Here is an 18364-nt window from a genome sequence, read left to right on the forward strand (position 1 = left end):
AGGAGCAGTCCTCATTTGCTAAGATAGCCAGACAGCTAAGCAAGTCTTGAGGTCTGCCCACAGACACCACAGACTTCCCACTACATGCCAGCCCACTGCATTGCTCTTCAAACACAAGAGTTCCACCCTTATAAAGCAAATGAGCACTTGTCAGAAGGGAAAGCAGAGAGGCACTGTCATAAAAACGAAGTGAGAAATGTGGGCCTGCTCACAATAAAGGTGACAGTGTCATCTTCAGGCGCCCACACAGTGTAATGTGTCAGCCACAGGTAGTAGCCTCCACTCTGCAGCTCACAGGTCCTACAGAGTCCTCTTTCTGGCTGCATTACTCCCTGCCCTTTAACAAGTCCTTTTTCCATTGACTGGGGTGATCTCAGTTTCTTACGAGTCTTCTCACCTCAATGATATAAAGGGAAGCACTAAAAATAAATTCTCAGAAGCAGGGCTCTGCCTCTGGACTGTGTTCAAAGGCCTCTTCCATGAAGGCTGAGCATCCATATTTTAAAAGCCCCTCGTGACTGTCCCTGTAAAGCAAATCAGAAGCAGGAAGCTGGCACGGGCTGCTAGCCATCCTGCTCAAAACTGTATAAAAGCCTGAAGAACCCAAAATGCAGTGGGATTTTTAGTAGGAGGGGACCTGCTTTTACTGACCTGGACCATGTAATGACAAGTCAAAAAACAATTCCTTTCTGGTAATGAGAAGGATGCTGCTAGCAACCGCTTCTCAGTTCTCTTCTACTATAATGATTTCAGAGTCTATCGCTGATTTTGAGCCAATTCCATAAGAATTACTTCTACATGCTATTAACAGAATATGATTTCAATCTCCTCTGCTCCCCGGCATGTCAGTTTTGATTTCCCACAGTGGGTGCCTGGGCTTCCTTACCTGAACTGACTTGCTTTGCCCTGCTGTAATTAGCAGCTATTTTACCTATGATCTTTGAAAGCTGGCTCACATCTCATTCTTAGTCAAGTTCTAATTACTCATTTAGTCATTTGTACTAAAGGACCGTCCATTTCTTGTTTTTATCAAAGGGTTACAGGTAAGAAACCAGGTACAGAAGAGTAGTATTAAGACTCTTTGCAGATGACTGATTGTTTACACAGGAAATCCTTTTAGAAATAACCACCAGGCTCAGTGAAACTATAGGCCATAAGCTTAGTTTAAAAAAAAAATAATAAAGGGGTTGGGGATTTAGCTCAGTGGTAGAGCGCTTGCCTAGCAAGCGCAAGGCCCTGGGTTTGGTCCCCAGCTCCAAAAAAAAAAAAAAAAATAATAATAATAATAATAATAATAATAAAGGAATTGGATGTTCTCTACCACCAGCAGGCAGCTGAAAACCACCACAGAGCTCTGCACTTCGAGGACAGAGGTAAACACAGGGCTCAGTGCTGAGGCTCACTATTTTCTACCTGTTCTATTTATCAGATCCCATCCTAATTCCAAGTCTTTGTGGATGCCATGACCAAAGGTCCAGTGAAAGACCCTGCCTCATGAAGTAAGGTGGAGAGAACTTGAGGAAGATACATCCAGATCTACCCTTCCTCCCCCTCTCACCCCGCCCTTTTTCTCTGAGGACCGTAAGGTGCTATGATCTTGAAGTGAGTTCTTAAGCCTCAGCGAAAGCACTGGCACTTCCAGAGGGAGGAGGAACACCCTGTGCCCTCCACTTAACAGAGGCAGCACCTTTGCTTGTCTTCATGCTTTTCTGGGAGCTGTCACTCATCCACTGATAAGTTAGAAATTAAACGGAAGTGGGAGCTGGATGGATTCCCTGTTTTATTGACTGCTTGAGTACAGTCTGCTAAATGACCTCAACTGTGTAAATCATTCTTTCAGGACTTCCAAATTTAAGTTCTTAGAACTCCTCTTCTCTCAAGTCTAATGTGTTTGTAATCTCTCTGATTCACTGGTTAAGTTTCAATGTTCAATTTCCTGTCCAGAGTAAACTGTCTGGGGAAGGTTGTTTAAAGGCTTTAGTATGTAGCCTTGGCTAGCCTTGAACTGCAAGGCCTAAGTATTCCTCTTGCCTCAGCCTGCTAAGTGCTGGGTCTGCAAAAATATACCATTGAGCCTAGCTGAACCTTGCTTCATTTTATCCCTTTCTTTCTTCCTTTAATGAAAGGTCTTATATTGCCAAGGTTCAAACTCAGTGGATATAGCTGAGGCTGGACTTGAACTCCTGATCTTCCTGCCTCCAACTTCTAAGTGCTGGGGTTGCAAGTGTAAGCCACCATACTTTGCTTTGTTTTATTTTTAAATAATTATTTTTTAATTTGTTATTTAAAATGTTTTCCTATATCATAACATGTTCTAGTTACATCTGTGGCTATACCAGATTTCCTATTTTCTTCAACTAGTCTCCCACACAGGAATCAGTAATGGTTTTATTACCCAGACCTCAGGACGCACTTAACACATGGCAGGGCTCTTCCTCCGGTCCCTGCCACCCAAGGGCCTTGCTACTTTAATGGATTCTTGCCATTTCTTGTGTACTTTTCCACATAAATTTCAAAATCAGCTAAAATTGAGGACAAACTTGTTCATGCAGATATCAGTACTTAAAATTCTACTGTAAAATTTTTAACATTAAAAAAAGGGAAAATACACAAATTCTCATCTACCTTTAATAATTAGTAGTTTGGGATTTCACCATATTTTACAGTAAGTTTGGGTGAGCTGACAACTTCTGGCACTAATTCTCTTTATCCAAGAACTTAGTATTTCTTTACACTTGATTTAAATCTCCTTCGTGGGAGAGAGGAGGAGAAAGATGAACTTAGATTTAAGTCATGGACCCATTATGCTCCTGTGAGCCTATAATACCCATGCCCTCTTCCATAATGCAATCATTCTCTCTAAAACGTTTGCATTACCAATCGCTTGGTAAGGATTCCTTCTGAAAAACATAGAGTAAAACTTTACAATACAATGAGCATCTGGTAGCAATGATGGTTCACTTCACGTTGCTCATACTTTATTTCTTTCTCCTAATTATATTAACACATAGCATTCCAAAGCACTGCTCGGGCAGCTGGATGCCAAGTCTTCCCACTGCACCCTCAGATGATCCTAATGTTAATCAGTTATATAAAAGATGGACTGAGCTAGAATCATTAACCTCCCTTCTACCCTTCCAGCTGCCATGGTCCCGTGGCTGTGGGGGCCTAATGAATCTTACTGAGCACTCGATTTAAATGCATTAGCTGCTGTCAGTTCTTCAGTGAGATCAATGGACACCACTGGGGAGATATGGAGGGGGGCAGCCCTAGAACCCCACAGCAAGAGTCAGATGTTTTAAACCCATTTTAATAAGGAAAACAAGGTTTAGTGAAAAGAACATGAATATTGAATAGGTCAGACAGATTTGAACTTAAAAACCAAAAAGAAAAAGAAATGCAGGCTTGGCTGCTTAATGGCATTGTCTTCCTGGACACCTTTTGAGACTGTTCCCCAAATCTCAAGGGGCTGTGGTGAGGATTACGTATAATTTAAACAAGGGTGATGGCAATGGCCGCTAGAGAATCATCAAGTGATATTATTTCCTTCAGTCATGAAAAGATCACAATAATCACAGACTAGCAACTGTTTCAGGGTAAATAAATCCTCTCCAGCCAGGCTCACAGCAGAGATCAAGAACTGGTTTAAGGTAAATGCAGGGAATAGATAACAATGCACCTTGAGAAAGAGGGAACACAGAGTGCTACTAGAGTGTTCCACTGTCTGGAGGGCCTGCCCTAACTCTCCTGGTTTGCCCTGAGGGCTTTTAAACATACAGTAACTGCCTATACAACTGAAGGGTACTAAGGGCAGGAGGCTGAAGCAAGGCCCAGCACTCTGGATAGTCTGATAGGTCCCTGTAGTCAGTCATCTCTGGGCAGCCATTGTCAGCTCTGAGAGCAGAGAAGGGAGGGGAAAGTGAGGAGGAACAGGAAAAGCAGATGGAAGGGAGGCACTACGATTCCACACATAAGCAGTTTTTCCACTCTGTGTTCAAGAAACCATGCATTTCCTCAAAATAAACACAATCCCTGTTCATAAGGACTTAAGTCTTCTAAGCACAAGGTCCAGAAGTGCAGCCCTCTACCAGGATGGAACAGAACAAGATAAGGAAAAAAACACAGACATGGAAGAAAAGCTCCAAGTTGATAGGGGTCTTACAGTAAACTTACAGGTGAGGGGTACTTAGAACCTTTCTAACACTAAACTAAAACACAGAGTAGAGACGCTCATAAGTTAGTGAGGTAAGGAAAATTTGCCATTTAAGCAAACAGTCTCCAACTCAAAATGAAACATGCTATTGGCCTTTGGCTAAAATTAAGCAAGGAAAACAGAGTAAATGACAAAAGGTTAAAAACTAAAAAGATGCTTCTGACTCATTTTAATTTGAATACTAAAAACTTCCCATTATTATTAAAAACATAGTCCTTAGGTTTTTATAAAACAAACAAAAAACTTTTAATAGATGTCCTAAGAAACTATGACCTTGGACTCCCCATATCTTAAGTGACAAGGGCTCTTTCCAATGGAAACGTCTTTTATCTGTACTCAGACTCAGCCATGTACAGTGTCTCAGTGTTCAAAGGCTCATTTGGTTGTACCATCTTGAGATCAGACTAATACTGAAAGGCGTACTTACCCGATCCCCCTTTTGCCAAGTATTTGCTCTTTGCATAAAGGACAGAATCCAACATCGACTCAAAAAGAAGAAAATAGCCCTGCACAGAAAGGAAAAGATGAGTGTCAGGAATGGGCAATGCCACAAGACACCAATCGGAGCAGCTAATAGCCCTTTCAACAAGTACCTTCTTTTGCTGTGTAACTCTGTCATTGTATGTATAGAAGTTCTATGGAGGGTACGCACTGGAAAGCCAGGTCTGGGTGTGAAGAGGACCCAGCTGGTTTTCATGGTGGCAAGTATAGAATCTGCACCTATACCCCACTTTTCAGTATACTCTTTCTTCCTCAGCCCTGCAGCCTCCTGGCATGTTACACGGGTAATTGGGAGTACTGGTCCTGATAGACTTTATCTCTCTCAGCCTCACAGTGGAGATGAGGGTGGAAACACTGCTGGCATCCTCTGGGTAGAGACACAGATGTTACCACACATCCTGGCGTGCACATGACAGCCCACCTCAAAGTGCCACTTCCCAAAGCATTCACTATCTAGAGAGCTTTCATTGGTGTGCACACAGACAGCACTACCAGAACTCAGCAGGTGAATTTAAATCAAGGAGCAGAATGAGCATTCATTCATTCAGAGAGGTTCACAAAGGAAACTAGGAGTTAATACAACACGGTGGCTGCCCATATTCTGAGTAAGTGTTACACTTTCCCACTACAGTTTGTCTTCTACTTGCCAGACACCAGCATCTTCAAGAAATGGTGGCGTGTTCAGCTCAAGGAGCAGGATCCCATTGCAACCAGATTTCAAGAAACACCAGTGAGCCCTTCCCAGGGAAAGGAGACACTCTTGGGGTCCTAACACGCCATATTCTATTGGTACACACACTGCGTACTGTCAGTCACATGCTGCAGCTACTCTTCCCCTCCAGGGCCACATCCCTCAGCACAGCTGCACCTCACACCAGCCCTCCAACAGAGACTGTTTCTCCCTTGTTCTATGTACGCATTATTTTCTGGTGAAATAAACACTTAATTCTTTAACCGCATAAACAAACAGAACAAAGAAGGCAGCAGACCCAAAACCATCCCCATAGGTGAGTAACCCAGAAACAGGTCTGATGACTGCCTCTGCCTTGGGACAACCTCCTCTACACAAACTAACCCATGGATAAGAGACTGTCCAGGCAGCCATGCTGAGTTGCAGATGTGCTTACACCACAGAAACAAAGGCTCAGAAGGAAACTCTGAACAGGTATATCAGTCGTATGCTAAATCCTAAACAGTAGCACCTGTTACTATGCTCTCATGTTCAGGGAACATGGGATATATGACATTCTACCAACACATACATATACATTCATATACATCTATGCACAGGAATGACTATAAATGGACATCTTTGCATTGGCGAAAGTGAATCATTATTTATGTCAAGGAATTCTTAAAAGTGAGACATCTGTTTACCCAAGATTTAAAAAGATTGCCTAAAGTTGGGCATGGGTGGTGCACACCTTTAATCCCTTGGAAAGCAGAGAAAGGCCAATCTCTAAATTCAAGGCCAACCTGGTCAACAGTTAAGAGTTCTAGGACAGCCAGGGCTACACAAAGAACTCATGTCTTGAAAAACCAAAATTCAAAATAAAATAAAGTAAAAAAATAGAAAGAAAGAAGAAAGAAGGAAAGAAAGAAAGGAAGAAAGGGGGTTGGGGATTTAGGAAGGAAGGAAGAAAGAAAGAAAGAAAGAAAGAAAGAAAGAAAAAAAAAAAAAAAAAAAGAAAGAAAAGAAAAGGGGGGAAAAAAAAAAATAAAAAGGAGGAAGGAAGGAAAAAGAAGAAAGGAAGGAAGGAAGGAAAGAAGGAAATAAATAAAGGAAGGAAGGAAAAAGAAGGAAAGAAAGGAAGGAAGGAAAGGAAGAAAGGAAGGAAGGAAAGAGAGAGAGAGAGAGAGAGAGAGAGAGAGAGAGAGAGAGAGAGAGAATTGAAGTCCTGGAGAGATGGCTCACTGGCTAAAAGCACTGGCTGATATTCCAGAGGACTGAACTCAATTCTCAGCCATGACATGATGGCTCATCACCATCACTAACTCCAGTTTCAGGGAATCCAATGCCCTCTTCTGGCACCAGTAACACATATGGTATACAGACATACATGGAGACAAAGCACTCATACATAAAACCTGCTTTCTTCCACAACTCCAGACCACCTGCCTATGGTACACTATTTACAATGGGCTTGGCCTCCCAAATCAATCATCAATTAAAAAAAAGTCTTGCTGAAGAGATGGCTCTTCCAGAGGTCCTGGATTCAATCTGCAGCACCCATGTGGCAGCTCGTACCTGTCTGTAACTCCAGTCCCAGGGGATCTGACACCCTCATACATACATACATGCAGTCAAAACACCAGTGTGCAGAAAAGAAAAGAGAATGCCACACAGAGAATGCACAGGCCAATCTGGTGGGGTTGTTTTCGCAAGTCAGGTGCCTTCTTTTAAAAGGACCCTAACAACTGTCAAGTTGACAAACTAGCCAATACCCTCATAATACATATTTCTTGAATTATTCAATCAAACTAGGCAGAAACATAAAATTTCTCAAAACATCTTTATAATTATAACCAAGAAATACAATTTTAAGCACAATAAAAATAATTTGCTCAAACTATCAGAATCAGTTCAACTTCCAACTCTGAGAGTCTCTTCTAAAGTAATCAAGGGATGCAACTACTTGTGCACAAATACCCTCCATACACACAGGATCCCGTTCTACTCAGTGGTTAATAGAGACTTCCAAAAGCAAAGAAGCCAGTGGTCCATACACAGCCCTAGGCATAAAGCACCTGGCAGCCATGGAGACCAACATATCTTTCACAGAGGCGGTGGTAAGGGCTTTTTTTTTTTGGTTCTTTTTTTCGGAGCTGGGGACCGAACCCAGGGCCTTGCGCTTCCTAGGCAAGCGCTCTACCACTGAGCTAAATCCCCAACCCCGGTAAGGGCTTTCATCAGTGCTGCATGGACAGAAGCAAACAGCTACAAACCACCTCTTCCCATCTCCACTTCACCTTCTCTCTCTATGGCTCTCTCTATAATCAGTTTTCCATTCTAATTCTGTTCCCATATGAGCTTCTATTATGCCAACATTGTTGGTACGCCCTAAATGAAAGAACAGGGGAATTGGTTGAGTGTGATGAGATGTACCTTTAATCCCAGCACTTAGGGGGATCTCTGTGAGTTCAAGGTCACCCTGGTGGACATAGTAAGCTCCAGGGCTGCCAGGACTACATAATGAAACATCACCATCACCATCACCATCACAAACACACACACACACACACACACACACACACACACATACAACACACACACACACACACACACACACAAAAACACAAACAAACACAACATTGGGGAGACAGCCAGCCAATGGGAAAACATTCTCTTAAACAACAGATATACATGTCTCAGTTGGAAGCTCTGTCATGCTACTGAAGACTCAGAGCTTGACAATTTCACTGGTTACTGGTTTTCCTGGTACTTATGTAATTTCTAAATTGTTAAACATTAAAGTAGATTTCTCTGATGCCACTATGTATGCTCCCTTCTTTGTCCTTCATCTGCATCTATTCCTTGACCATTTTTTCTCAGCCAATCATAAATGGCCCTGCAATGTCAGCTCCACAGCACATGGTCCACACTGTCTGAAGCAAGAGGTTCTGAATAAGAACAGCAACGTACGCATATATAAATATATATACATATATATATATATATATATATACACACACACACACACACACACACACACTGATAAAATAAAGGAAGCTTGCTTTTAAAATGTTCTGGCACAAAATAAAATAAGGTTACCTAAAGTGACAGTTTCTTTTTTAAAACCAAAACTGCTAGTAATGGTGTTGCCTGTGCTTTATAATGCTCACTTAACTATCTCACAAAATACACTTGCCACAGCCATCACCTAAAGAAGAAACCAACGCTTAGAAATGGAAACAGTTCAGACACACACACACAACCCAGTCACATCGATAGTGAATGAACTGAAGCAGAATGTGAACCTGGTTTGATGACAGAGGCCAAGGTCTGAATTTCTATTTGATTTGCCTGACTGGGTGATTACACATTTATATTAAGATGACATGGGTACTGCAGGACGGAAGTATTCTAAAATAAAATCTTCCCAGAGAACACGTTAAATGGGGTCAGAATTAAAATTATTACAGTGGCATCTTGGTAAGCTCAGAAACAGTGGAAGATTATGAGACATGCAGATTATCTGTAGAACTAATACGTAGATGGCACCAAGAAAATTAACACAGCTCATTGAAAGCGAGTGGGTGAAGACGGTGTATGAACTGTTAACAGCAACCATCCTTCCTCTTAACTTTCCAGTTTGCTGAACTTCACTCTACTAAAGGCTTCCCAGGTGACTAACAGCCTTTAACTTCCTGGGAACTGTCCTTGGTTCTGAACCAAGTCGTTTAGTACTGATAGCAGAAAGCTTGGCTCCTAACGCCCCACTCCTCTGCAGTGCAATTCAGAGTACAATTTCACAGGCTGCTGCCTCACCTGTGGGCACCATCTGGAAGGATTACACCTGGTATTGCCTCCTATGACGCTCACGGGGCAGTCTGCCTTCATAAAATTAAATACTGCGTTTGCCCTTCAAAACTTAAGAGCCACAAAAGAACACACAAAAATTAAACCATGGTTGCGGACTCACATTCCTGAAAACAGGAAGCTGACTCCTAACATGTTCATGATGTCTTCCCGATACAGGTTCATAGGTGATTTTAAAAAGGCAGATAGATACAAGCATCTTTCCTAATTTCAAATAACCAAATGACTAAAACACCCCTAAGCAAAACCAAGTTATGAGAGAGTTTAAAATAATCAGTTACACTGGAGAAAGACTGATGAGAGTCATCTGAAGTGATTTAGAGGAAAAAAAAAATAAAAGATTGCTTTCAACAAGTAACAAGCCTACAGGATCTAACCCATAACACAGCCATGGGACCTAACACATCTACTGAATTCAGAGCACATTCAACACTACACAGTTGGTGTCATCAAACTGCCCAGCAAAAGGCCCAAGAGTGGATTTAAGACTGAGTGTAAGGGGGAAAGGAATTTAACATCAAAACTCAGACCTCATAAAAAGGCACAGAAAGAGATATGGAGTATACTTACTCAAGTGGTGGGAGTAGGATCTAGTGTAGCTACTGTGGAAATGAGAAGGGCCTCAAAAAAAAATTACGTTTGAAGACTGGAGAGATGGCTTGGTGTTTAACCTCACTGGTTGATTGTGCAGAAAACCTGAGTTAAATTCCTACAACCCAAGTGGAGGCTCATAACCTCCTGTGACTTCAGCTGCATTGGATCTGACATTTTTTCTGGCTTCCATTGGCACTAGACATGTACATGTTACACAAAGACACATACATGTTGCATGTACATACAGACACGTGCATGTTGCACATATACACATACATGTTGCACATACATACAGACACATACATGTTGCACATACATACAGACATGTACGTGTTGTACATACATACCTGAGGCAAAACACCCATTAGCATAAAATAGATATTAAAAAAAACCCAAAAAACTAAACCATATCCACAATATGATCTAGCTATGCCCCTGCTATGCAAACACCAGAAGGATTTTTTTTTCTTTTTTCTTTTTTTTTCAGAGCTGGGGACCGAACCCAGGGCCTTGCACTTGCTAGGCAAGCGCTCTACCACTGAGCTAAATCCCCAACCCCCACCAGAAGGATTTTAAACATAAAGTTGACAAGTCATAAGCTGGGGTATATCTTATTTTAGGAATCATCTGTATTTTCTACATAAGATACCCACTTAAATATAGAAACAGTTTAAAGGGAAGGACTGGGGATGTGGTTCAGAGGTCAAGGACTTGCCCAGTGTGAACAAGACCCTCGGTTCAACCATCAGTATCACAAAAACAAAAATAAATGGGAAATGGCAGAAATACATATGGCATTCTAATATAAACATTGAAAGAGTCCAGTAAGACTAAAGAACCAAAACTATGACCATGAACCAAGCGCACTTCATCATGGGAGAAGCCACCTTTTATGAGAGCACAGAGCCACCCTGATGGATGTGCACGTGATAACTGCACAACACTGGAAACGACCTACAGAGTAAGAAGCCTCCATGGTTGACTTGAACATAAACGTAAGGCTGAAATCAATGTTATTCAAGTGACGCATCGCGCTCCATTTAAAGACAAGGAACACATGCGCCCTAAACCAGAGAAGGACAGTCCACACGGCAGATACACAATCATGAAGCAGGCGTGAACAAGTCTGAAGGAAGACAGTAGAGTCTGCTCCTTTATCACAAAGAAAATGAGAATCAATATGGTGCCCACAGGCCTCAGAGCGTTTGCTGAGAGTTGAAATTCAACACTGCTGCAGAAGCCACAATCACAGCAGAAGCCATGACCACAACAGAAACCAGGATCAATCACAGCAGAAGCCACAGAGGAACAGTTTGAAAGGAATACATTTAAAGGCTGTAGCTACAGCAGTCAGTAGAATCAACATGTGGGTTTAAAGAGATGTATATTTGAAAAAGGAATAGAAGAGTGTGCAGAGCACTGCGCTGAGCACAACTGCAGGTCTGTGTGCACGGTGCCCTGCTCTCTACTCTGCCTCAGAATGGAAGTTTAACGAATGAGCATTCCATGGGCTTGAGATGCACATTTCACCAGGGCTTCACAGATTCTGGTGGAAGATGGGACAGGTCCTGAATAACGGGAAAGATGAAGGGTAAGTTTTTAATATTTTTATATTAGCAGTAATCAAAAGATGGTGAAATTATACCCATGTGAAATAACCATTTGTCAGAAGAGCTACTGTTTCCTATTCCTTTAAGTGGTTACTACCTTTGTGTAAGGGAGAATGAACATGGCTACTCCTGCTAGGAACCTTGTATGTGCTGGCCACTGTCATGCAATACCAAGGCCCTCCTGCTGACCCCGACCACACAGCACTTACTCTCTAGTGCCATGGTGTCTGGAGAGCAAGGCGCCCCTCCTCTTCTTGGTGCTTCTCAGTTTGGAACCCTCTAAAGCTTAAAAACCTTCCTCCCACTAGATGGCACTCTGACCTGATCAGTACAATACCCTTCCCCTTACACCGGTGGTGTTTAGGAAACTATAAAAAAGCATCACATCTCAAGATCTCAGAACACATGCACCTTTACCCCAGACTCGGCTCTCAGGCTTAAGGCCATGACGCAAATCTAAAGCAAGAGTTCACACAGCAAATTCAGGGGAATGATTAATCATAACCAAGCAGCCCACACTTAGAGAACAACCAAAGTATAAGTCAGCACCTTTAATAAAGACAATCATATTAGAGAGACCTAGCCGAGTGTGCTAGGATCCAATGTGTCTCCCCAAATTCATATATTAAAGATAAACCAACAATGTACTGCTATGAAGTAAAATAAGAAAGGCAAATAAATTTTTCTCTCATATGCAAACTTTGTATTTAAAAAATTCATACATAGGACAAGAAAAATCGATGGAACTATAGAAGAGGGAGGAGCCTACAGGAGGGAGAGTAAGGATAACAGGAAGGACAAGTTCCGTGCTTTCTCTCACATGAAGTCAACCTGATTTACACACACACATTTACTTGTTATATGAATGACATGAGGCAGAAGGAAGCCACATAGAGGAGGAAAGGGACCAGTAGGAAGGCAGGCCACTGTGGGATTATAAGCAACATACCATGACATACATATGTGAAAATGTTATAAGAAAGCCATTTATTTTGTATGCTAACTAAACATTAATTGACTGCAGGAGCTGGAAGGAAAGCCAGACGTGACAGAGCATGCGTACAATCCCAGCACACGGCTAACGCAGGTGCACAGTGAGCTCCTGAGTTCAGGGCCAGCCAGGGCTATACTCTGCCAGTGTGAGGCCAGTCTGGAAGACCTCTTCTCAAAAACATGGAACTGGAGATTTCTATAAAGTAATTGAGCCGTGAGAAGGAAGCCTGTCACACTTGAGGTGGTGGGCTTGCCCTCTTCTATTCTCATCTATGTGAAGACAGTGTCTGTCCCTCTAGAGCACACACAGCAACAAGGTACTATTTTTGGCAGCAGACACCAGAACCTGACAGACATGTCCTTGACCGTGGCCTTCCAGCTTGAAACTGTGAAATTTTATAAAATTTTATTTTCTCTATCTATAAATTACTTAGCCTCTAGTACTTATACTATAATACCATAAACACACTAGATTACATACTAGATACACATGCATACACACACACAAACACACACACATACAATTTTAAGGCTAGAGAAAATGTTAACTAGCAGTATGATTAGAGAGTAAAAAGAACAAGACCTCAATTTTCTAAATACAACAAATATACAATAGGAAAAGGCCATCTTGTTAGATGCATCAATAAGAATCAATCCTAAGGGCATTTGCTAAACCTGGTAAAGAAGCTTGGGGTGCACTTCAGTGAGGACTCCAAAAAACAAGGCCAGACATGCAGTGAATTTAGGAGCCCACCCAAACAGCTTGGTACCCTGTGGTCAAACACTTCCTCCCCACTCCACCCACTTCGAAGGACTTTCAAGCACAAATCAGCCTCAGGGAAATGCAAAGCCCCAATTTAATGCTTGATGTGGCTCGAAGATCTGAGCCAAAGCCAGTAATCTATAATCCTGCCAGAGTCAATAAGGTAAATTCCTTGTGTGCTTCCTGTGTTTCAAGTTGACAAGGGGCTTTGTTCCACTGTGTGAGTGGAAGTTCCCAAGAAACTGTACCTACAAAGGCAGAATGACTGAACTCCAAGGATGTGGGAAGTAGGAATGCTGCAGGTCCAGAGCCAAATTAGCTTTGGAAGTATCAGGCCCTTAATAGCCATGTTACCTATCTGTACATGACTCAACAGTCTGTGAATGTTCATCTTAGGTAAATCTTTCAAATTCTTGAATGGAATCAAAACTTCAAAGACCTTTAGGGAAGGAAAGGGAGATGAGCCTTGAGTGCCCCTGACTTAGAAAGACACCACCCTCACACTGTTTCTTGGAGAGATGATCCAGGAAGGAAAAGATGGTCAGGAAGTCACCCACTCATCAATCAGAGCAGTCGGCAGAGTACATACATATGCAGAGGTAGAAAAACAAAAACAAAACAAAGCAAGGCACAACAGCTACACAACATTGCGTGGCAGTTCCATCCCATCATTTTACACAATAAATGAGAGAGAATAAGGTGCAAAAAGACATAGATTCCAGCCTGGTAAGGAGCACGACTTATGGGCACATGAACATTACTTATCATGAAACAGGAATGGAGTTCAAAGACAGAAGGTAAAGCAACAAGATGAGATGCTGAAAAGGCTTGAAAACCAGGGAAATGAATCAAGTGAAGAATTAGCAATCACCATATAAGACAAAGGCAGCAACAATCAGGAAGGACTTGGAGAAAAATGTAACCCAGAGCAAGGACTAGAAACTGAAACAAAACAAAACAAAAAACCTTACCAAGAGACCAGACACTCGGCACTTGGGGTCCTGAAGCAGAGGCTATGACAGGGCAGATGTGTCAAAGACAAGGCCTAAGATGATCAGACAACTGCAGCCCAAAAGAATATGGCCTCCAGGGAAACTGGACAGATTCAAATACATATTGATGAGCTACTTACATGAAAACAGTTATCTGCAGGGAAAGAACTCAGGCTGGAACCAGTTCTTCCCAAGACACTGAAAAAGTATGACCCAAGAAACTGCCCAGCAGCTAAGGAAAGAAGAAGATGTTCACAGCCATTGAATCAGGGATACAGGACTGAAGGGCACATGAAGGAGAACTTGTGAGTGTGCTCATGTTTAAGAGATGACTGAAAAGTGAAGCACGGAGAGGTTACTGTCAAAGGGCAGCTGGCACTGACATTCTGAAATACAGATTTGCTAAACAGTGAACAGTGGTTAAGAAACAAACACTAAGATCCCACAACATCTACAAGACAGCATGTCAGCCACAAAGAGGAAAGCACGGTGCAGGTGCCACTGTCCTCATCATCCAGGACACCAAGGTCACAGCTGCTCTCCAGAACTGAAAGGGGTTGGTAATAGCAGACAAACCTGGGATGACTCGAATGTCATGTCTGAAAGGAAGGAGAACAGGATGCATCCTGGCACAGTATCTGCAGGGCCTGCTGTCCAGTAGAGCCATCTGGGCAGTTACTCAGCCATCCCATGCTTCACAACCCAGTCTAGGGACTCATTCACTCGCTGTGTTACTGTCCGAAACCGAACAGCTGTTTCCAGAGCCATCTTGAGACGTCTGCAAGCAGCAGCTCATCTGATTGTCGCTGAAGCCCACGAAGTGAGTACTGCTGTTTCCTCATTTTACAGAGCAGGAAACCAAGGTACTGAGAAGCTCCATCATGCTCCAGAGGTAAAGAAAGGGGCTAAGCATTCAGGCCGACTCACAGCAACGCCCTCAACCTGCCATACGTCATCTGCCTTCGCACTTACACAGGAAATCACAAACACAACTGTGTCGGGGCCAATGAATTTCTGTCAGGACAAGCTCTCCTATGAGGAGAGGCCGCCATCACTTATTCACACTGAGACACGTGATGGGATCTGCCAGTACTGTGTGAATCGTGGCTCCTCCTCTGGAGAAACGAGGTTTCATAACAACAGACGCTGTGATGGCTGTGACAGAAGGTTCGACTAAAGCACAAAAGCTAACCATGTTTCAGGTCTGAAAACAACACACGAGGAACATTATGTAGACTGAGCACACGTATGTATCTAGCACACACTCACACGCACAACCATACACACCCACACACGGGCATACACAACTGGGACAGGTTGGAGAGATAAAAGAAGGGCACAATGATGTAATGATATAATTGCAATAACAATTTATAAAACAGAATAAAATAAATGGAGAAAAGGGCATGCGGGAACAGACGGCATGTGTCTCTAAGGAGCCGACAGCCAAGGCAAAGCACTCCCACAAGTGAAGCCACAGAGAAGTAGGAAATGAAAGAGACCAGCAGCACGTATAGGTCTTGTCTGTCCTCACCCTGACCACAGCAAGCCACGTGAGATTACTTCAGGAAACACAGCGATAAGCAAAGTGCGTGTAAATAGATGGGTGTGCTTAACAATCATTTGCATTATTACTTAAAAATTGTGCAGTGATAATGCATATATGAGTTTCCATCCCTTAGGGCAGAGGAGACAAGAGAAGAGCACTCGTCCTCACAGCGCACGCTGCAGGGGCGTCCCCAGCTGAACACAAAGCTCAACCTCCAACAGCCCGAGGGAGACCAGAGGGCTGCAGGGCCTGCCTCCCGGAACGACACGCTAGGCCACAAACATATGGCCACACCCATGTGACACTCCCTCCAGACTGGACACTATTAAATCCTAACACTTCAAAAGCCCCCAAAGTTACTATTTTGCTGTATTGTCACTATGCCCACTTTAAAAAAAAAAAAAAAAACTACAGAAAATTTATAACTTAAGCCATTTTGAAATTGTTTTGATAAAAAATTATCACATGACAATATACTATCATGTAATAATATCAAACAGACCTTTTAAAAAGCCTTCAATTTCCCACACAGGAAAGCTGCAACTTTTCAGATTTCATCCATTTGTATCAATATGTATCAATAATCCCTATCCACTGGTAACTACCACCAGTTAGCTAATCATATAGTTAGGTATTCTGCCCTGACCAAGGCTTTAACATACTCTATGAGGCTACATAACACAGGAGAGAACAGTGGGCAGGATGGAGACACTTGGACAGCCCAGCCCCAGCACATCCTGGTCAGTCCTCAGTTATCCCTACAAAGCTACCCAGCAGAAGAACAGGTCTGCAACAACTGCAGAGGCCACAAAGCCAGCACCATGTGAAACCAGCCACCACACAGCTGCTGCCATAGTCATCATCAAATATATGTGTAAAAACTCCTACCATGTTCATTTAAAAGTTCTCTTTTTACTTTACTTACCATCCACTCTGATATAATAACATCCACCTTTTCCACAGGAAGACTCACTTCTTCGATCTTTCCTTTAATTAGTACAATGGTATCTTCAAGTTTATTTAGCCTGAAAGTTATAATGAATTAGATTAGCCTGTTAAGTGTTTTACAAACTGTTTAAAGAAATATCATCATATTTTACTTAACTCACAAATGAGACACTGCACAGCTGGATTAGTGTAGCTGCTCCAACACTACCCACTTGCAAACTCTACGTCTCAGGGAACTTCTGCGGTTAGAAAGGCCATTCAGAAGCCAGAGGGCTTCACTCAGGGTTTCACACATTCACTATCAATTAAATTTTATGTACTTACACCACAGAAAGGAAGAAAAAACAATGATGGGGTTGATACTGGGGCTGGGGTTAGCTTAATGTCCTTTTCCACAATTCATGTTCTCTTACCTGCATTCTCTTTCCTCACCACCTAACATAAAGCTCTCTTGGTCTCCTTTCTAAGCTATACTATATCCACATATACATATAAACACTATACATTATAGGCTAGAGTCTACAATGAGAAAACAGGAGGACTTTTGTCTGAGTTTGTATCACCTCGTTTAATATTACGCTTTCCATCCATTTTCCTGTAAATTTTCTTTTTCTGTATAGATGAGTCATATTCTACTTTGCACATATACCACATTTCATTCTCTCTTCATCTGCTGGTGGGCATCAGAGCAGTAATGAACACGGGAGTGCAAACACCTCTGCAGTAGGCAAGTGCCTGGGATGAACGGCTGGTTAGACAGTAGCTCTACCTTTAGGTTTTTGAGCCCCTCCAACCTGACTTTCTTAATATTTGTACTAATCTGCACCCCCACCAGCAATGAGTAAGGGCTATCTTTCTCCGCATCCTCTCCAATATTTGTTGTCAGATTTCTTGAGGGCAGCTAGCCTGGCTAAGGTGAGGTGAGAGAAGAGTAGTTTTAATTTTTTAATTTGCATTTCTCTGATGCCTGGGGAGATGTTGAACACTTTTTAAAGTAATCATTGGCCAGTTGTATTTCTTCTTTTGAGAACTCTACTTCATTAGCCCATTTGTTGTCTGACAGTTTTACTCTTTTGGTGTTTAGTTTTTGCATTTTTTTTTTTTTTGTAAATTCTAGGCGTTAGCCCCTATGTGACTGACACTTAGCTAGCAAAGCTGGTCTTCCATTCTGTGTGCTCTGCTGATAGTTTGCTATGCAAAGGTTTTTAGTTTCATGTAATCCCATCTGCTGACATCAGGGACTAGTTCCCGTGCCACTGAAATTCTATTCAGAAAGTCCTTGCTGACCCTATGTGCTAGTTTGTTAAACAATCCCTGAAAGCTGGTTACATGCCGTATTTTTTTCCAGAATAGTCATGCTGTTTGTTGAACAAAGTGCCTTTTTAAAGTCCCTTTTCCTGTTGTGTTGGTTGGCTGATGAGTGCCCAAAAACATCTCTGATTAACAAGGCAGTAACAGTAAATTAACAACAAAGACTTCAGACTGAAAAGAAATCTGCATTTATGAAGAATATATGCCTTTATGTAGCTACATCTTTAAAAACAAAGAGAAAGAGGGAAAACAGAGCAGCAATGACAACAGAGGCAGGATTTCCCCAGAATTCAAAGCTACAGCAGTCAGGGAGTTAAAAGCCAGGGCCACAGCACCAAGACCTTCTTGGG

The 18364-nt window shown here is 42.3% G+C and overlaps 1 protein-coding gene across 1 annotated transcript in view; it reads right to left on the minus strand.

The window, feature by feature from the left end:
• The window catches only part of Prmt3 (protein arginine methyltransferase 3), an 89012-nt gene that overhangs the window by 41004 nt on the left and 29644 nt on the right, over positions 1-18364 (minus strand). The window contains exons 10-11 of the mRNA XM_032893541.1: positions 16681-16780; positions 4641-4719 (exon numbers count right to left, since the gene is read on the minus strand). Coding sequence (XP_032749432.1) covers positions 4641-4719; positions 16681-16780 — 179 coding nt within the window. The remainder of the gene's footprint in view (positions 1-4640; positions 4720-16680; positions 16781-18364) is intronic.

The sequence above is a fragment of the Rattus rattus genome, chromosome 2 (genome assembly GCF_011064425.1).
Source record: "Rattus rattus isolate New Zealand chromosome 2, Rrattus_CSIRO_v1, whole genome shotgun sequence".
Lineage (NCBI taxonomy): Eukaryota > Metazoa > Chordata > Mammalia > Rodentia > Muridae > Rattus > Rattus rattus.